The 17,410-nt window shown below is 39.9% G+C and overlaps 1 protein-coding gene across 1 annotated transcript; it reads left to right on the forward strand.

Moving 5' to 3' along the window:
- Nucleotides 1-1,124: 1,124 nt before the first annotated feature.
- LOC121867291 lies at nt 1,125-14,993 on the forward strand. The gene is made up of 8 exons (XM_042367184.1): nt 1,125-2,150; nt 3,140-3,313; nt 3,676-3,781; nt 5,278-5,370; nt 6,888-6,951; nt 7,157-7,240; nt 11,644-11,810; nt 12,033-14,993. The coding sequence occupies exons 1-8, from the start codon at nt 2,054-2,056 to the stop codon at nt 12,370-12,372; spliced, it is 1,125 nt and encodes a 374-aa protein (XP_042223118.1). The 5' UTR covers nt 1,125-2,053; the 3' UTR covers nt 12,373-14,993.
- Nucleotides 14,994-17,410: the final 2,417 nt, after the last annotated feature.

Below are 17,410 nucleotides of genomic sequence, written 5' to 3' on the forward strand. Positions count from 1 at the left end.
AGTGTACTTTGATACATTATCCATCTCATACATTACGTGGTCTCTGATGGCGAAGATATAAATTCGTTCTTTAATGAGAGCCGTTACAGGCATTCACTTCTCTCTCTTGTCATCGTTAGGTTTTTACACCATATTTAACACTTTAGGAGTATCTTAAACCAAGGTCTATATGTTAAGGGTATATATATATATTTCTCTAATCTCTCATAGGAAGTAAGATATCGATATATCATAAGACAATCAACCATGTATAGGTAGAAAGTTCCATAGTTACCACCTATATAATGATATGGTCGTAGAACTATGAACAAAAATACAGATATATATATAAATTTAGACATACATACGCACAGACATCCATACGCACAGACGTCCATACGCACAGACGTCCATACGCACAGACGTCCATACGCACAGACATCCATACGCACAGACATCCATACGCACAGACATCCATACGCACAGACATCCATACGCACAGACATCCATACTCACGCACAGACATCCATACGCACAGACATCCATACGCACAGACATCCATACTCACAGACGTCTATACTCACAGACATACAGACATACATATACACAAAGATGGAGTCACTTGCAAGAACCGCTAGCTGAGGATTTTAGACTCTCTCTCTCTCTCTCTCTCTCTCTCTCTCTCTCTCTGTCACGGTACGCAATAGTGTGTATTACGTACCGCGACACAGCGAGACAGACAGACAGACAGACAGAAGTACTATAGACGAAAATGAACAGAAAACAGAGCCATAGACAGACATAGAGAGGGAAGGGTAGAAAGACAGGAAGTTTGAGGGAAGGAAAAAGAACATAATTAATTTATCGACTACTTCTGTTCCATTTTAACAAGAGTGAGGCAAGGTTCCCCCTCCCTCCCTCCTCGCTATATCAGATAACACTGTGATAACGACCACCACAAACAGTCTGCCCATATCACCACCTCAAAGTAGAATTACCATAAACAAAACATCTATAACATATTCTTACGACCTGTTTAAAATGTCCCAGAAATCCATTCATAATATTGATAACTTAATAACAGTTGGATGAAAAAGTAATCATGGTTAAAACAGGTCACAAGAGGGATGTGTTTACCACGTACTGTATTAACCTATTGCAACACTCATGAGTCGACGACAGGTTTGGCAACACTGTGTGAGGCAGGTATAGTCTTACTCACCCACCTGGCAGTAATGGCCGTGACAGAAGCTTGAGGTGTATACGGAACTATACTCGGAGTGGTTTATGCTGATAGTACTTCTAATTATCTTCAGACAAGCTTTGCACTGATACCATGGTCGATGCTACTGTAAAACGTGTGATTAATTAACTGAAGAACGTTAAATTGAGTGATCCTTTGGGTGTGTTGAAACTCCCTGAAAAAATGTGAAGTCCTTGAAAATATTCGAGATTTGTGTGATTACCTCGAGGCTGGTGTGGTCACTATGAGTGTTGGTTGCCTGCACTGTCTCACACGCGGGAAAAGGAGTATATTAACATACCGTTGCCAGCTGACAGTAGTGGTGGTGGTCATGAAACGTTGGTGTTAGTATGAACCGACGCCTACATTTGATATTTATCTTAGAGTCTCTTTCAAACTTTGACCTAATAGCAGTGACCTGAAGCCAAATCCATCGTTAGTCACCTATGATCACCCTCCTGTAACCTGTCAAAGGTGACATCATAAGATTTTTCAGAGTGTTAATTTTGTCCTTCTGGCGCTAGACTGCCCACATTAATCAGTTACAATTTACCTGACACCAAGCTTCACGTACTTACCTATCGTCAATGACCTCTTAGAACTAGAAGACTATTCTTACCTATTGCACGTTAGCTGCAACCATATCACCAGCGACCCCCTGAAGCTGGCTACCTATGACCGGTCGCCAGTGAGCTCTTGAAAACGAATTACCTAACACTAATTCATCGCTAATCTCCACCCTGACTTATATACCACACCTGAACTACCACACCTGAACTACCACACCTGAACTACCACACCTGAACTACCACCCCTCAAGAGATCCAGGGTATGAATATGAGGCTCCTGAGATCATCAAGAAGGGCATCATGCAGGGACGTGGTGTGTGTACTCCTACTGGTGATGACGGCTGGTGGGTGTGTCAGAGGTGAGCGTTTGGGAGCATCATTGTTAACCTAACCTAACCTAACCTAACCTAACCTAATTTAGTTACAGCTTGGTTATTTTATGATAATACAGGGTAATAACATCGTTACGGCTTAATTGGATGATTGTCTTTAATTAGTGTGATAAATATGTCACGTAAAATAGGGATGATTATGAAATAGTGATAATATCTATATATTTCTTTGTTTTTTGATATCCAAGCTGGTCTGTTTATAGCGGAAATCATGGAGGCAATTATAACACAAATTATAAATACACACTACTATTACTAAACTAACCATTCCTAAACTAAATAACTATAACTTTACCTGATCTAATTTAGGCTTAGTTTGGTTATATATGAAATGAACTTCCATCAAGTTAAAACAAAAACACATCCTTATTTAGTCAAAACGGGAGATTTGTTTAAGGCTTTACCGAACATTTATCGTAATTTAGCGACACACACACACACACACAGACACACACACACACACAGACACACACACACACACACACACACACACACACACACACAGACACACACACACACACACACACACACACACACACACAGACACACACACACACAGACACACACACAGACACACACACAGACACACACACAGACACACACACAGACACACACACACACACACACACACACACACACACACACACACACACACACACACACACACAAAAGGCTACCTTCTTCCTTTGCTACATTCTTCTCCCTCTCTCCTCCCTCTATACTCATCCACCCTCCATCTATCTATATCTTCGATCCTTCCATCTCCCTTTTTGACCCCTCTACCTTTTCTTCCTTCCTCGTCATCTTCATATCCTTCCCTTTCTTCTACTCCCTTTTCCTCTCACGAGACAAGACCCACCTCTCTGTCTCCCCTTCCTTTCCCTCTGGTACCAACTCCTGTCTCCCTCCCCTCACATGACAGGCAGTGCACACCCGTCATCTCCCTCCTCCCACAGGCCAGACAGTGCCAGATGTGCCGTGTATGACAAACGGTGACTGTGATGTCAAAGAGTGGACGTCGCCCCAGCCAGAGTGTATATCGTACAAGTGTCGCTGTCCAAATGACACCTGCGTCGTCTACACCTACCTGACAGACAGCAACAACTTATACTACTACTGTGGCGATTGTGGTACGTCTCCCTTTCTCCCTCATTATCTCCTCTTGTGTTCTCGCTACTCGGCCTTCATCAGTATTGGCCAAGGTTTCTGTAATTCATTGTATTGTTCAACACAGTCGTCGTCACAAAAAGTCTCAGACGCCAAGTGTGTGTGTGTGTATGTGCGTATGTGCGTGTGTATGTGCGTATGTGTGTGTGTGTGTGTGTGTGTGTGTGTGTGTGTGTGTGTGTGTGTGTGTGTGTGCGTGTGTATGTGCGTGAGTGTGTGTGTGTATAAAGAAGGCATCAAAAAGAAAGTCATGAGGGGTAACAATACTGGTGTAGGTGGAAACAGTCCTAAGCTGTGATCTGACCAGATTTGACCTCTCCCACAGGCACGTTGGGGTCAGAATGCAATTCCACAGAGGACTGCATGAGCCGCTGGCAATGTTCCAATAAGTTCTGCAGGTGTGAGAGTGGCTACGTGTACAAGGAGTTATGGTGAGTAGCTTTGCATTTTCCGCACTTGCCATAATATTCTAGCTACCGCCAGACGCTTTTATTTAGCTTAGGGTAACCTCCCGCAGCTAAAGGGTTAACAGGAAACATTTGGCAGCTGCCCATCCTGTAGTAGTAATAGAAAAGACATTGTGATATAGAACAGTGTTATGTGTTTAAAGGTATTACAGACTCATAGGCTGTTGTGGTTCAGGAGGATAAACGGATAATAAGAAGCTACTGTGCCGAGTCTTTAGGTGTAATCCCTGGCAATGTGGTGTAGTTTGCCAAGTTTGGGTCACTGTAAAAACTCTTGTGCTGTTGTTGTCTTACCGTGTTTATACATAACAGTACAGGTTAAGGTATAAAAACACAGGTGAGGCAATTTATTATGATGGCAGCATAATACAGGGAACACCTCTTACTTGCCTCATGGGATCACCTGATGAAACACCCTAACATTATCTGGTGGGGTAAGATTAAGTCAGTAATATAGATTAGTTTAAGAAAATTATATTAGGTTAGGTTAGGTTAGGTTAGGTTAGGTTAGGTTAGGTTAGGTTAGGTTAGGTTAGGTTAGGTTAGGTTTGGTTAGGTTAGGTTAGCAGTAGGATGTTTAATCATCAGGTGAAATAAGCTCGGGCGTCTAATGTTTAGGTGGCCCTCATGATGCAGTGTTTACTTCTCAGGATACGATGTAGAATTCTATAATGTTATGTTTATATTATGACGTCATACTTATGTACAGTGACTGTGTGTAATGGTGGTTATATGTTACACACGGCGGGTGTTGTGAGTTCTGTGTTGTGTAACCTGTGTACTTGTATCTCCACTGTGTACATCGTATTTGTGTACCTTAACAGCGATGATGTTTCTCAATCCATTAAATTTTGATAAGGAGAATATATATGCTTTAATAGTTTTCAACACATAATTCAGATTATACATACTGAAAAACATGGAAATCAACACTGAAATCACTTGAATTGATGAACACAATTTTTTTTTATGCCAAAAAGGAAAATCTCACATCCACATTTGTCGGCCATCTTGAAAAATGGCTGCCATCTTGGAATTTTGAATATCCAATCAGATAGATTTAATAATTAACCCATATTGAATCTTCATGCCAATTTTCATGCTTGTACTATATCACCATTTGCAAGATTCCTCAAAAATTGACGCTTAGGTACTCCGCTAATTAGCCATTTAAGATTATTCTTCTCTAATCACGGATAAAATTTCATATGCACTAGATAACTGGCGTTGAATTACACCTTAGACTTGAAAATGTTTATTCACAATATTTACAAAGTCCTTATGAATAAATATTTCGACATATTTTAACAGTTTATCAAATACAGTACATGTTTTATTTGTCGGATTTTTGTTTTAATATCATATGTTGAATTCAGAAATCTGTATATTTGTAATACTTAATAATCTTTCTCTTTCTTCCATTCTTTTCATTCTCATTCTTTCTCTCACCCTCTCCTCAGCGTGATGTACAGCCCCGTACCCACCTCCGTCAGCAGCCTAGTCCTCATCATCATCCTGGCCATCTTACTCATCATCCAGAAACTCATCCACTCGTGAGTATTCCCCTCCTCACTCATCACCACAGTCGTCATTCATCACTAAGTGGATCATGTGTTCAGTCTCTCTCTCTCTCTCTCTCTCTCTCTCTCTCTCTCTCTCTCTCTCTCATTTAACATGTCCATGATTCACCTCGTTAAGACTCGTTAATATAAAGGGTTTAGGTCTTGTAGATAATAGACCCATCAATTTAAGTGTGTTAGGTAATGTAAGTGAGTGGAAGGTATCAATTTAAGTGTGTTAGGTAATGTAAGTGAGTGGAAGGTATCAATTTAAGTGTGTTAGGTAATATACGTGGATGGGACATTATCGATATGTCCCACCCACTTATATTATGTAACACATTATTGACGTGAGATATGAATCATAATTATTTGGGGGAGGGAAATGGTCTCTTTATATAATATAGCTCTTCTTCTGCGTCTGTTTCTTCTATTCGCATTCTTTTTCTTTCTACCTCTTATACTTAATGTTGTGCATGCATTTACTTTGGCCGATTAGTAAAAATTTTACAATAGTTTAACTAGCCTAATAAATGTTGATATATATAAAGTATATATATATATATATATATATATATATATATATATATATATATATATATATATATATATATATATATATATATATATATATAACATGATTATTGTACGTACCGACTTAGAATATGATTTCAAAGACTTGAAGTTGTTGAAGCGCAGTAATTCAGTATAACAACAAATTTACGAAGAAATCCTACATAAGAAATGATGCTGACACAATACGATGATCAGCATAAAAGAAGTATCTAAAACATAAACAACAAAGAATATTTTCTTCTTATAAATTACTAAATATTTCTATGTTCGGAGAATTCCATGCAAGTTCCAGAATGATGCTTATAATTATACCTCTTTAATGAGCAGGACTTGTCTTCAACCAAACCAGGTTTAGGTGTTTCAGCATATGTCTCTATCAGCTGGGCGAAGGTACATCACAGACAGCCTCATGATATGATCTATTCTTATCAACACTGTTGTCACCTCTCCCCCCCCCCCTCTACCTCACAGATTGACGCGGGATTTGCAGTTTAGTGTCATGTGTAGGAATTGCCAGCTGCCATTTCCCTTACACCATCTCAAATTCTTCTGCATTTGTATATTTTGACAAGATAAGATATGGGGACCCTTAGCTTAGGGCATGTGACTTTCTAGCTTTCGATGTGGCATATGACTTTACTACTTTAGGGTACAATGCATGCCGTAGTGAGCCCTGCCATAGCTGCCATAGAACGTATCCTTTTAGCTTTTATTCTATGATACACTGTTCCTTTATTAGTCTCTCTATAGGATATACTCGTACTAAATGAACTTTAAGAATGTACCCCATGTTACTCTACACGGTACATAGAACACCTCATAACACTCTAACATGTTTTACACACACACACACACACACACACACACACACACACACACACACCATAGCATCCTACCATAGAATACACCATCAGTGACGCCCTTCCCCACTACAGAAGGAAGACGCTGAAAAAGTGTTTCTGCCGGAAGTCAGGTGACTCTGAGGAAGACACCGAGACGGTAAGTATACCGTCAACACCTTCAACCTTGTTGTCATGAATATCAAGAAATACAATATTATATTTGCATTGGTACCCTCAGACCAGAATATCTTTTAATGCTATTTACATATTTAAATACAGAAGCATATAATATATAATTATGTGCATAAATAAATGCATGCATACTTACATGGTGATGAGATATGTGTACATGATGCCCTCAGAGAGTGGTGGGATACAACCCGGACAGCAACAACAAGACGGCCGCCTACACCATCACCAACTCGGACTTCATGACCACTTCAGACGTCAGTAGCTAAGTCACTCTACGCGTACATCTTCCTTCGTCATATCACTGTAGTAATACGCCCCGTTATAGAATGAAGTGTACAGTAATGTGTTCGTGTCGTGTGTCTGACGGATCTCGATTAAAAAGCGTGTGGAACTCAGAAGTTGTGCTTATGGAGTAACAGCAAATGGGCATTAAATTCACAAAACTATCAAGGTCGCTCTGGTATAATGAATGTGTCCCATCAGTGCCTTCACAACACTCCCCGGCATATTGTTCCTAGAGTTCACAAATCTCACTCCAAAAAAGTTTCCCCTGACAATTTTCTGAACTTTGAGGCTTCAGCCTAAAGCTGTAATCCTTAATGGGATGGGCAGCCGCCAGCTCCAGGTATGAACACTCGATTAAGTAATGTCCTCTGAAGTGTTTATAGACGTCTTTAAGTCACCCCTTGCCCGCCTATAGTTTAAACTAGACAGCTGTAGGCGTTCTAATCTCTCTGGGTAACTGCGGTGCTGTAATGCAGGCACTAGTCTGGTGGCCCTCCTTTGGATATTTTCTATTAACTGACAGTCTAGCATATCTCGGGGACCAGATGGGGTGACAGTACTCCAAAGGAGGAGCCACCTCACATTTGAACAGCGTTATGAGGGACTGACCGTCTTGGTATGTGAACCTCCTTATAAGACCTATAATAGCTTATTTGACTAAATTACATTTACAACGTGCATACTCGGATCTGTTTCATATTTGGTCTCTGTTAATGATGTTTCTTCGTTCCGTTGGAACATGTGATTGCCAAATCTACATGAAAAACTGTGACTAAGTATGTGATCCACCCTCCACAGCAAGATCAAAAGAGCAGTGAGGAAATATTAAAGGCAACTATCGATAAAAACTGAAAACGAGAAAGGGAGAAAAAACAGTAAAACAAATAGTGAACTTTATTAAGGAGGACCACTGGACAAGCTAGATACTGACTGAGGTGCCATCCAGTTTACACAATGGAACAACTAGAGCCCAAAAAGATCAGACGAGAACAAATAGTCAGAGTACAGAATGATGAAGTCGAAGTAATATATATATACCAGCCCTCCCACTAATAGGGGAGAGAATTGAACCAGTTGTAAATAATATTAACATAGTGCATGCTGTAGCTTTAAGTTCCTAACCCAAAGAGAAGACATTCCCAAGCAACATGAGAGTGATTCTACTAACCCTCTAGACTCAGTCTTCAAAGTGACAATAATAGGAACCGGGTCAATCAAGTGCTGATACACATATGTCAAAGGTCTAGTTAATAAGATTGATGGTGTGAGCACATATGGGAACACAGAATAACCAGACCAAAGTCTAATTAAATAAAGTCAACCCACTTCGAGTCGAAAATTCGCCCTTTGCCGCTACGTGACTACATGATAAAAGTTTCTATGATATTTCATCGATTTCCAAAGGATGAAAAACAGAAAAATAATGGATTTTATTGTGCATGCAGCAAATATATAGGGTGCAGCAGGAGGAAGGGCAGTACTTGAGAGCCAATGGCAGGTTTAAATTTAAATTCCCTAAAGTCTAACTTTCGGTCAGGAAACCGGATGAGGAGAGAAAAGTACCTATTTGATGCTTGAAGCTGTTGTATAGCCTTCTCATCTTCAATATATTGAAAACCTTTACATACATACACTAAATATCACTGATTTCCTGGAATAGCTTGGGGAGGGAGAGAATGGTGGCAATTATAATCATTAACAATTTTTATTATTTTCCTGAACTGTTTTATTTAACTCTTGTATTCCTTCTCTCAGTAAGTAGCTAGCTCCATATTTCTATGATTACTTAATTGGTTTTACATTGATATTGGCAGCAAAATCATAGGAGTATAAATAATAATGAGAGGAAAAAAGGATTAATAATAATAATTATTATAAATTTTAAGAATAAGAATAGGAATATCATAAAAATAATGATTACATGAGAAGTACAACTGGCTAGCAAAAATATAGTGCGCTAGGGGATGAGAAAAGGGATATGGAAAGAATATCTTCTAATACAGTGGGGTGGTCTCACCCTGGATAATATACGAGTCCTCCCTTACTACCGTTTTCTTCGACTACGGCCAATGACGTCATATAATTAGCTCCCCCTCCTGCGCGTGGGTTGACTTGGTGTAATTAGACTTTGAGCCAAACATTATTGGAATTGGCGAGTCCTGAGGTCGAGAAATGTTTCAGGATGAATTTTACTTACTAGGGTATCACCCACCATTTAGAAAAGACAGGCCACAAGAGGTGGTGGTGTACTACTGAATGTCAAGAAGCACCTGGCAGTAACCATTAATGAAGAGCTAAACAAAATGGGATCATTCGAGTCTATTTGGTGTGATTTGATAGCTTAAAACAGAGCAAGATGACAGTATGTGTGTACTATAGGGATAACTCGGTCTTGGAGGAGAAAGTAGGAGATCTTCATAGTCATCCAGACAGCATCCAGAGCACAAGCCCTTACCGTGGGAGATTTCAATCACGAGAATATATACTGGGTGAATCTTGCCACACAATCCAAGAGAGAAGAATTCCTAGATCTCAATCAAGATTCATTCCTCACACAACACATGTCGGAACCCACGAGAGACGACAACATTCCATAGATTTAGTCTTGACACCTGAGGAAGCTATGTTGGATGAGATCCACATCGAGGAGAAACTAACTTCTACCAGCGACCACTACATACTAAGATGAAATACGATCTTTGATAATCGAGAGAAATTAGTTGAGGATGAATATTATAACTTCAACTATGGAGATTACTAGCTGCATAAGGATAATCTACAGAAATTTAACTGGGAGGAAATTATTGAGGAGTCAGATACAGAAGACTCAATGCAAGATTTCATGGAAATTCTTGAGACAACATTAGAGAAATGTCTACAACGGAAAACGGAGTGAAGGGGGAGCAAAGCCAGGTGGATGAATCACAGATTTAGAAATGCCTGCAAAAGAAAATACGAGTTGTGGAAGAAATAGTAGAGCTCAGGGCATCATGTAGATTATGTATAGTATACAAAGGAGCGTTAATGTAGCCAATCGAGAAATTAGATCAGCCAAACGACATTTCGAGATAAAACTAGCCCAATATATTAAGAAAGATCTTAAGTCCTTTTATGCAGATGCCAGGAGTAAAATGAAAACCAAGGATACTGTCAACTCTCTAAAGGATGAAAACAAGGTGGCCCTGGAGGATGACAAACACTAATACCTGAAATTAATACTTTGCATCAGTATTCACACAGTACCTAAACTAATGTATACCTCAGGGGTGGAAAATGAATTAAGAGAGATCGCAATTACAGAAGAAGTAATGAAAAGGAAAGTAGTCAGATTAAAAGAATTCAAAGCCCCTGGAGTGGACGGAGTACAGGTGATGCAACAAGTAAGGGCAGCAGCAGGGCCATGTTCAGATAACCAAGGACTCCGGACACCGTATCATCCCCCCCCCCCCAACTTTTTTTTACTTGAAAAAAGAAAGAAAGAAACGTTAAGGTTCAAATAACGACCACATGTTGACTGAAATACTTGATAACATAAAATAATGAAATGTAAGATCATCATTATTCATACACGATATTTGTAACTATTTTTTTCTTCTTATAAATGACATACCCGTACTACAGCGAATCATTATTTACTAATATTAACTTGAAATTAAATATACTATTTGAAGAATAAACTATTATGTTCATGTAATGTGATACGGAAATATTTAGTTAAAAGTTGTCCTTTCGAGCTTTCATAGCAGCAAACTGAGAAATCACATCATGAAAGTCAATCATGTGTGCGATATCGCTTTCTAGGGAAATAATGGCGAGGCAGATCAGTTTGTCTTGGTTCATTGTAACACACTCTTAATGCTTCACTAATTTCATTTTTGAGAAGCTACGTTTTGGTTCACACACACTGTGTGATACGCAAAGACAGGAAAATTCTTAAGACAATGGTGACATTAGTAAAAGTTGCATCTAAATTTGGTGGGACTGGGCTAATTCTGTGGAACCTAAGATTTGATGCATGCAGTCCCTGAACCTCTACAAACTGTAGATGTAAAGGTATTAACAGTATACATTAAAGTATATAGAGTAGATTAGGTTCTTAATATTAGGAGAGAGACTGTGAGTATAAGAGGATGATAAATGTGACGGTCAGGTAGTTACTATGGGGACGGTCGTCGAAGTATATGAGAGAGAAACAGAATAGTATAAATGTACAATCTTTATGTCTGTCTATAGTGAATACAACAAATTACCTCTGGAAAAAAGGCAGAACTTGCAGAGGAATGTGGTTGAGAGAAAATGACACAAAATAAGGAAAAAATACAATGAGCAAATTTGAGAGAAAGAATGAACACCAGGTCCTTCACTCTTACAGGACCCTGACTTTGATTGGGCTCTGGAACTCTCACGCCAGATGTCGACCCGCGGGGAAGAATGGCTGCTTTTGTCTAGCTCTACCTGGTCTTCCCTTTCCTCCAGCCAGACCGACCCCAGTTCGTCCATCCTCCCGGATCTATCTTCATCCCAGCCTGGAACCTCAGGGTGGGTATACATGGCATTTTTTTTTTTTTTATGATTTATCGTTTTTTGTGTGTGTGTGCGCGCAGATGTGTGTGCATGCAGGTTTGTATATCTGTACAAGTGCATGTGTACCCCCAAACAAGAAAAACGAAGTAAGACTTCAATACACAGCCCACCTGTACCAAACTCGCTGACCAATACTCCCATACTGTTAGCTAACCCTCACCTTACCAATTCCCGCAGGTGGCGCCCGAGGTCATCATCCACATCGGTCACTAGGTCAAACCCCACGTCACGGCCCCACCGCCGTCGATCCACACGCTCTTCAATGTCTTCGGTCTCCTCCACATATTCCGCTTCTCCTCCTCCCTCCTCTTATTACTCCTCTCATTCTATCCCATACACCTCCTCCTTGCCTTCCCCAGCTTCGTCACGCAGTACCCCGCCGTCAGCGTCCTCGACTCTATCTTCACGGAGAAGCGGGTCCGACTCCTACAGATCTTGTCCACGATCTTCGTTCACACCAGACTCCTGCTGTGACCCTGGCGTGGCCAACGATGATGTCAGGGTGTCTAGACTGTAATGCAGAACTCGGATTATTAGGGGTTATTACTGTGGAAAAGACAACGCATCAAGTTAAGTGATAGCCATATTAATTTGGCACCAATCTCTGTGCTGCAACCTAAGTAAGTCTCTTAAATGAGTTTTTACATTATAGTAATGAAATAAAGTTAACTTATGGGTATAAGAATATGATGGATCAGAGAGCAGTAACGACACAGATGTGGTTGATTGGTAAAGGATTTCTAACACAGCAACATTTGCAGTGTGTAATCTTAAGTCGGTCTATGAAGGCTGTAGTGGCGTTGTGCACTTCAAAATATTAACTGTCACTGTGACCAAAATATTCCATCTTCTGTTACCCAAACTGAATATTGGCCCAGGCATGGGCCTCCTTTCCTCAGTCATGGGCCGCATTACGATATAGGTATTTTTCTGTGGCCAACCCACCAAAATTTATATCCTACCTAGTCAAAAAGTGATGTTAATATTGTATTAGCACGGACAGTGAAACAGTTTATCGTCACGTCCACCTTACGATATTTTCAATTTACAATTAGTCTTTTTCCCACATATGAAACAAATCCATCGTAATAACTTTTGAAGTAAAATGTTAATGTTTCTTAGTATTTAACAGAAGGTGAAAGAAGCAGTCTGTGAATACGTTGATTTTTCCTACAGTTACAGCATTTTTCTTACTTATGAGACACACCCACCAGAATAATGTCATTGTTAATATTGGCGTACGAGGAATTACAATGACACAACCTATAGACACATCTATTTATTTAAAAATTTACAATCCCAAAGTATTTCAACTTCAGGTGATCAAAACATGAAATAGTAAAATTATGCAGGCGACATAATAGTAGTCAAGGTTAAAATTAATAAGACATTTTGGTGCAGATAAATTTATTCTAGTCACAATGTTTTCCATTTTGTGAGACACTCGCATATAACTCAATGGTGATATATAAACAACCAGTCAGGGTTTCAGTTTGTAAAACATCGGGACTTAATTTGTTATTTACACTCGGTTATAATTTTGTCCAACTTTTTACAGTCAAGAGAGGAATGTCAGAGGTTACAACCCTGAGGCAGCACTCCAGATGCTCATCTGTGAGTCTGGATCTGTCATTGGACTTTATAAACTTCATGCGTGAAACCTGGATATTTGTGCTGTAAAATTCGTTAACTGGTACATCTTCCAATTTAAATATCAGTTCCCGGTCCTCTTGAACTTCGATCAGTTCCATCTGTAGATAAATTGGAGCGCCATCAACAACGTGAAATGGTGTGGAAATGTTTAGGCTGGTTTCTTTAGTTTTGAAGTCATTGAAACGAGATTGGAATTCCTGGTTCAAAACATCAAGTTTCTATCAAATTTATTACCTTTCCCAGGAATTTATTTCCACAAACTTCGGAGAGAGTAAGAAAGTGTGATGTGTCATCTCTTCGAAGTTGTGTCTGCCACAACCGCAGTTTGTTTTCAAAAGATTTGATGTGGCTGTGCAACTCATGAATCCGTTGACCTCTTGTCTGTAACTTGATGTTCAAGTCCTTGAGATGTGTCGTAATATCGACGAGAAATGCCATTTCAGCCAGCCAATCATTATCATTTAATTCCAGCACTGGCTTACCTTTCATTTCCATGAAGGTAGACACTTCATCTTTTTAGCCTTTCCTGAGCCAACGCACATCAGAATAGTAGACGAAATCTGGGAACTGGCGATGATTCAAAGCCCGAGGTTTGATGAACTTTATGTAAGTAATTACTGGATTAATGACATGCTTAAAATTAAGTGTCTAGGCATAGATAGAGTCTTTATGGATGATACAGTGAAATACATTGTTCTTCAGGATTTAAGCTGCGATCAGACATCTCTGCTTCAATTCGCGCAACCAGGCCAACATTGGAACCTGCCATAGATAACCCTTGTCCCATCAGTTGTAACACCACTCAGTTTTTACCTTTTCTTTTCGGTGTTCAGATACTGACTTTGCTTCTGAGAAAAGGTCTTCTCCCATCGTCGCCCCTTTCATTGACTGAAGAGCTAGTTGATCCTCGGTGACACTGAAATCATCTTTACTTCCCCGGCTAGCTTCATCTACCTGAACTGCGGGCCACATTAAATAGAATTTCTCAATCACTCCGCGAGCCGCACAAAGACATGGTCCGGGCCGCAAGCGGGCCGCGGGTTGCCCATGCCCGCCGGTATACCAAAAATTATATATGGACTTTCAGAAGTTTCAAGCTATATTATGACAACTCGAGAAGCAAGGCATTTCCTCTATGACTTTTGTTGAAAGAAATACGAGTTTTATTCGGCAGAGATGCTTTTCTTCATAACTACCAAATGTATTTCTAAAAGAGATAATCGACAAAGAGAAAAACCCTCATTTGCACGACGTCTTGACACGGCAACTCTCTATCCTCAGTGAAATGTAAGACACAAGAACAACTCCAACATAAATGAATCATCGTCTTACAAGGAACATGGCGCGTTCTAAACAATTATTACTAACAACTTATATACATAGATAATTATAATGGGTGCCAAAAACCACACAGGACCACCACACACACACAAGGACCACCACACACACACACAGGACCACCACACACACACAAGGACCACCACACACACACAAGGACCACCACACACACACAAGGACCACCACACACACACACAGGACCACCACACACACACACAGGACCACCACACACACACACAGGGACCCTTACACCTTAGGATTGTGAATACGTACTGGATTTTACTGTACATAGTAGTCATGTTAAACAGGGAAGTTTGTATTTACGAGTGTTCTAAATTACTATTAGGATATTAATAACTGATATGCATTATATTCCTTTATTTCAGGGTATGTTAATTATAAGTATGTACAGTATGTGTTGCATGAAGCAAGATTAGTGCTTGTAAGTTAATCATTTGTTATTATATTTAATTTTTATTAAAATTATATCATAGTTTTAAAATTAAATTAAACTCCTTTCATTTTACCTCCGCCATCAATAAACGATAAGCTTGTTGAATATCTGTATAATTGCAAAGTAATTAAACCAGTACGTATGGGTTAAAACACAAGAGAGGCTGTTTACACCCTTACATCAACGAGAGCAACACATCACTCACTCCACACACACTCATTCCCGGACCTCGTGTGTACTCCTTGGCGCTCTTTCCTTGGTGTTCTTAGATAATGTTAAATACAGAGAGCACTGTTTCAACGCCATACGGTACATGTTAAAGCTCACTAATAAATGCGCTTCATAAACCAACATCTTTATATGATTCTACGGTATATACAGTTTTGTCTCAATGAGTGGCTGTTTTTATATGCGAGTGTTGTTTTCTGTTGTGGCTTTCGTAGTAAATGCCTCACTAGCAGACAATGTAGTTGTTTATAGCGGGGTCTCGAGCCAAACACACCTGTTGGCCACACAGGTGTTTTCAATAACAGATGTCTGGTGAATACAAGTTAAACAATAATCTCGTTTACTTACACGAGTGCATCATCATAGAGGCCATTCCCTTTGTATATTTGCACACAAGAAGAGTTTTGGGTGATACAGGACGTGGGAACCTTAAGACATCGTTGTACAGTGCAGGGTCTCAAGTTGACGATTAAAAAAGAGCAGTGGATCCAGTTCTCCTTTCTGTAACTATTTGCTTCAACATACAAATATATCTAGCAGAAAAAACAAGAACAATTCATATTAAGAGGCTAATGTGTAGTCGCCGTGCTCTTGAAGGAGTGTGTTTGTGTGTGTGTGAAGCAGAAGCAGGTGTTATGGGAGAGAAGAATCAGAAGATGGCTCTGTGTGTGGAGGTGGTGTACTACCTTCTGATGGCCGGGGCTCTTGGCAACCTCATCTACTTCAGGTATGTGCGTCAGGAGGACCCCGCAGCGCACCGGCAGCAGGAGAAACAGGACACATTGCAAGATCTGGAGGTTAGTGTTCGAGGTGTCGTAACTAATGTCGTCCAGTAAGATGTGTTTCATATTATCACTTCAGGATAAATATCGTCATATAAATCCCCGAGGATCCAGGATTAGCTAAATTCTCTGGAAGGTTGCTCATAGTATCTACAGCAGTTAAGAAAACTCTCAAGGTATATTTAATCTAAACTTTCCATGGTTATATTTAGAAAGAATTGCCAGATATCGTTCATTTCCTGGAGAGTGTCAGAAACAACAAAAGATCCCAACTACACACATGAACATACAATGCAAATGCTAATTTTAGTTTTTAATGTTTTACCTTGTATGGAATTATGTACACACCTGCTGTAGATTTAAGGGAGGAAGTAGTATATCTGAAGGCAAAGTTTACATCGAGATCCCGGCTTACTGAATTAATAACACTCAGGCTTGATCCAACATAGTGCAAAGATATCTTGATTGACAAATACAAGATGGTGGGGAGAAGGTCATTCAACAGGGAATTTCAACACAGTGCAAAAGTAAGACTGGCAGGGAGTGAACACACTGGTTAACAACGAGTTGTTGACAATTTTTACAATGGTTGGGATTGGTCTGTTCTTATAGCGATCAGTACGTACTGGTATGGGCTGGATCAAGACCACCGAGATACAACTTTTCAATGTCACGAAGTGTAAGAGGATGCACCTGGGGCGTACCAACGGTAAGGAGGCGTATCATATGTCCCAACGGGATGAAGAAACTGCACTAGTTGAGACTGAGTGTGAAAAGGACCTAGGTGTGTATGTTGACAAAGAGCTGAAGTTCTCGGGCCATTGCGAGAAGAAGGTAAAGCAGGCAAATAAATTATTGGGTATTACAAAAAGGTCGTTTAGATATCTGGACCTCGTAACGATCTTCAAGAGTGAAGTGCTTCCCCATCTGGAGTACTGTCACCATGTCTGGTCTCCGAGATATGCCAGGGACTGTTAGTTGGTTGAAAATGTTCAAAGGAGGGCCACAAGACTGGTGACAGTCCGCATGGTTCTTAATTTCCCGAAATAACTTGACGTCATCCGCAACCATTTGTATGGAGGAAAGTACAGCTTCATGCA

Source organism: Homarus americanus, unplaced genomic scaffold (genome assembly GCF_018991925.1).
Source record: "Homarus americanus isolate GMGI-L3 unplaced genomic scaffold, GMGI_Hamer_2.0 scaffold6317, whole genome shotgun sequence".
Classification (NCBI taxonomy): Eukaryota; Metazoa; Arthropoda; class Malacostraca; order Decapoda; family Nephropidae; genus Homarus; species Homarus americanus.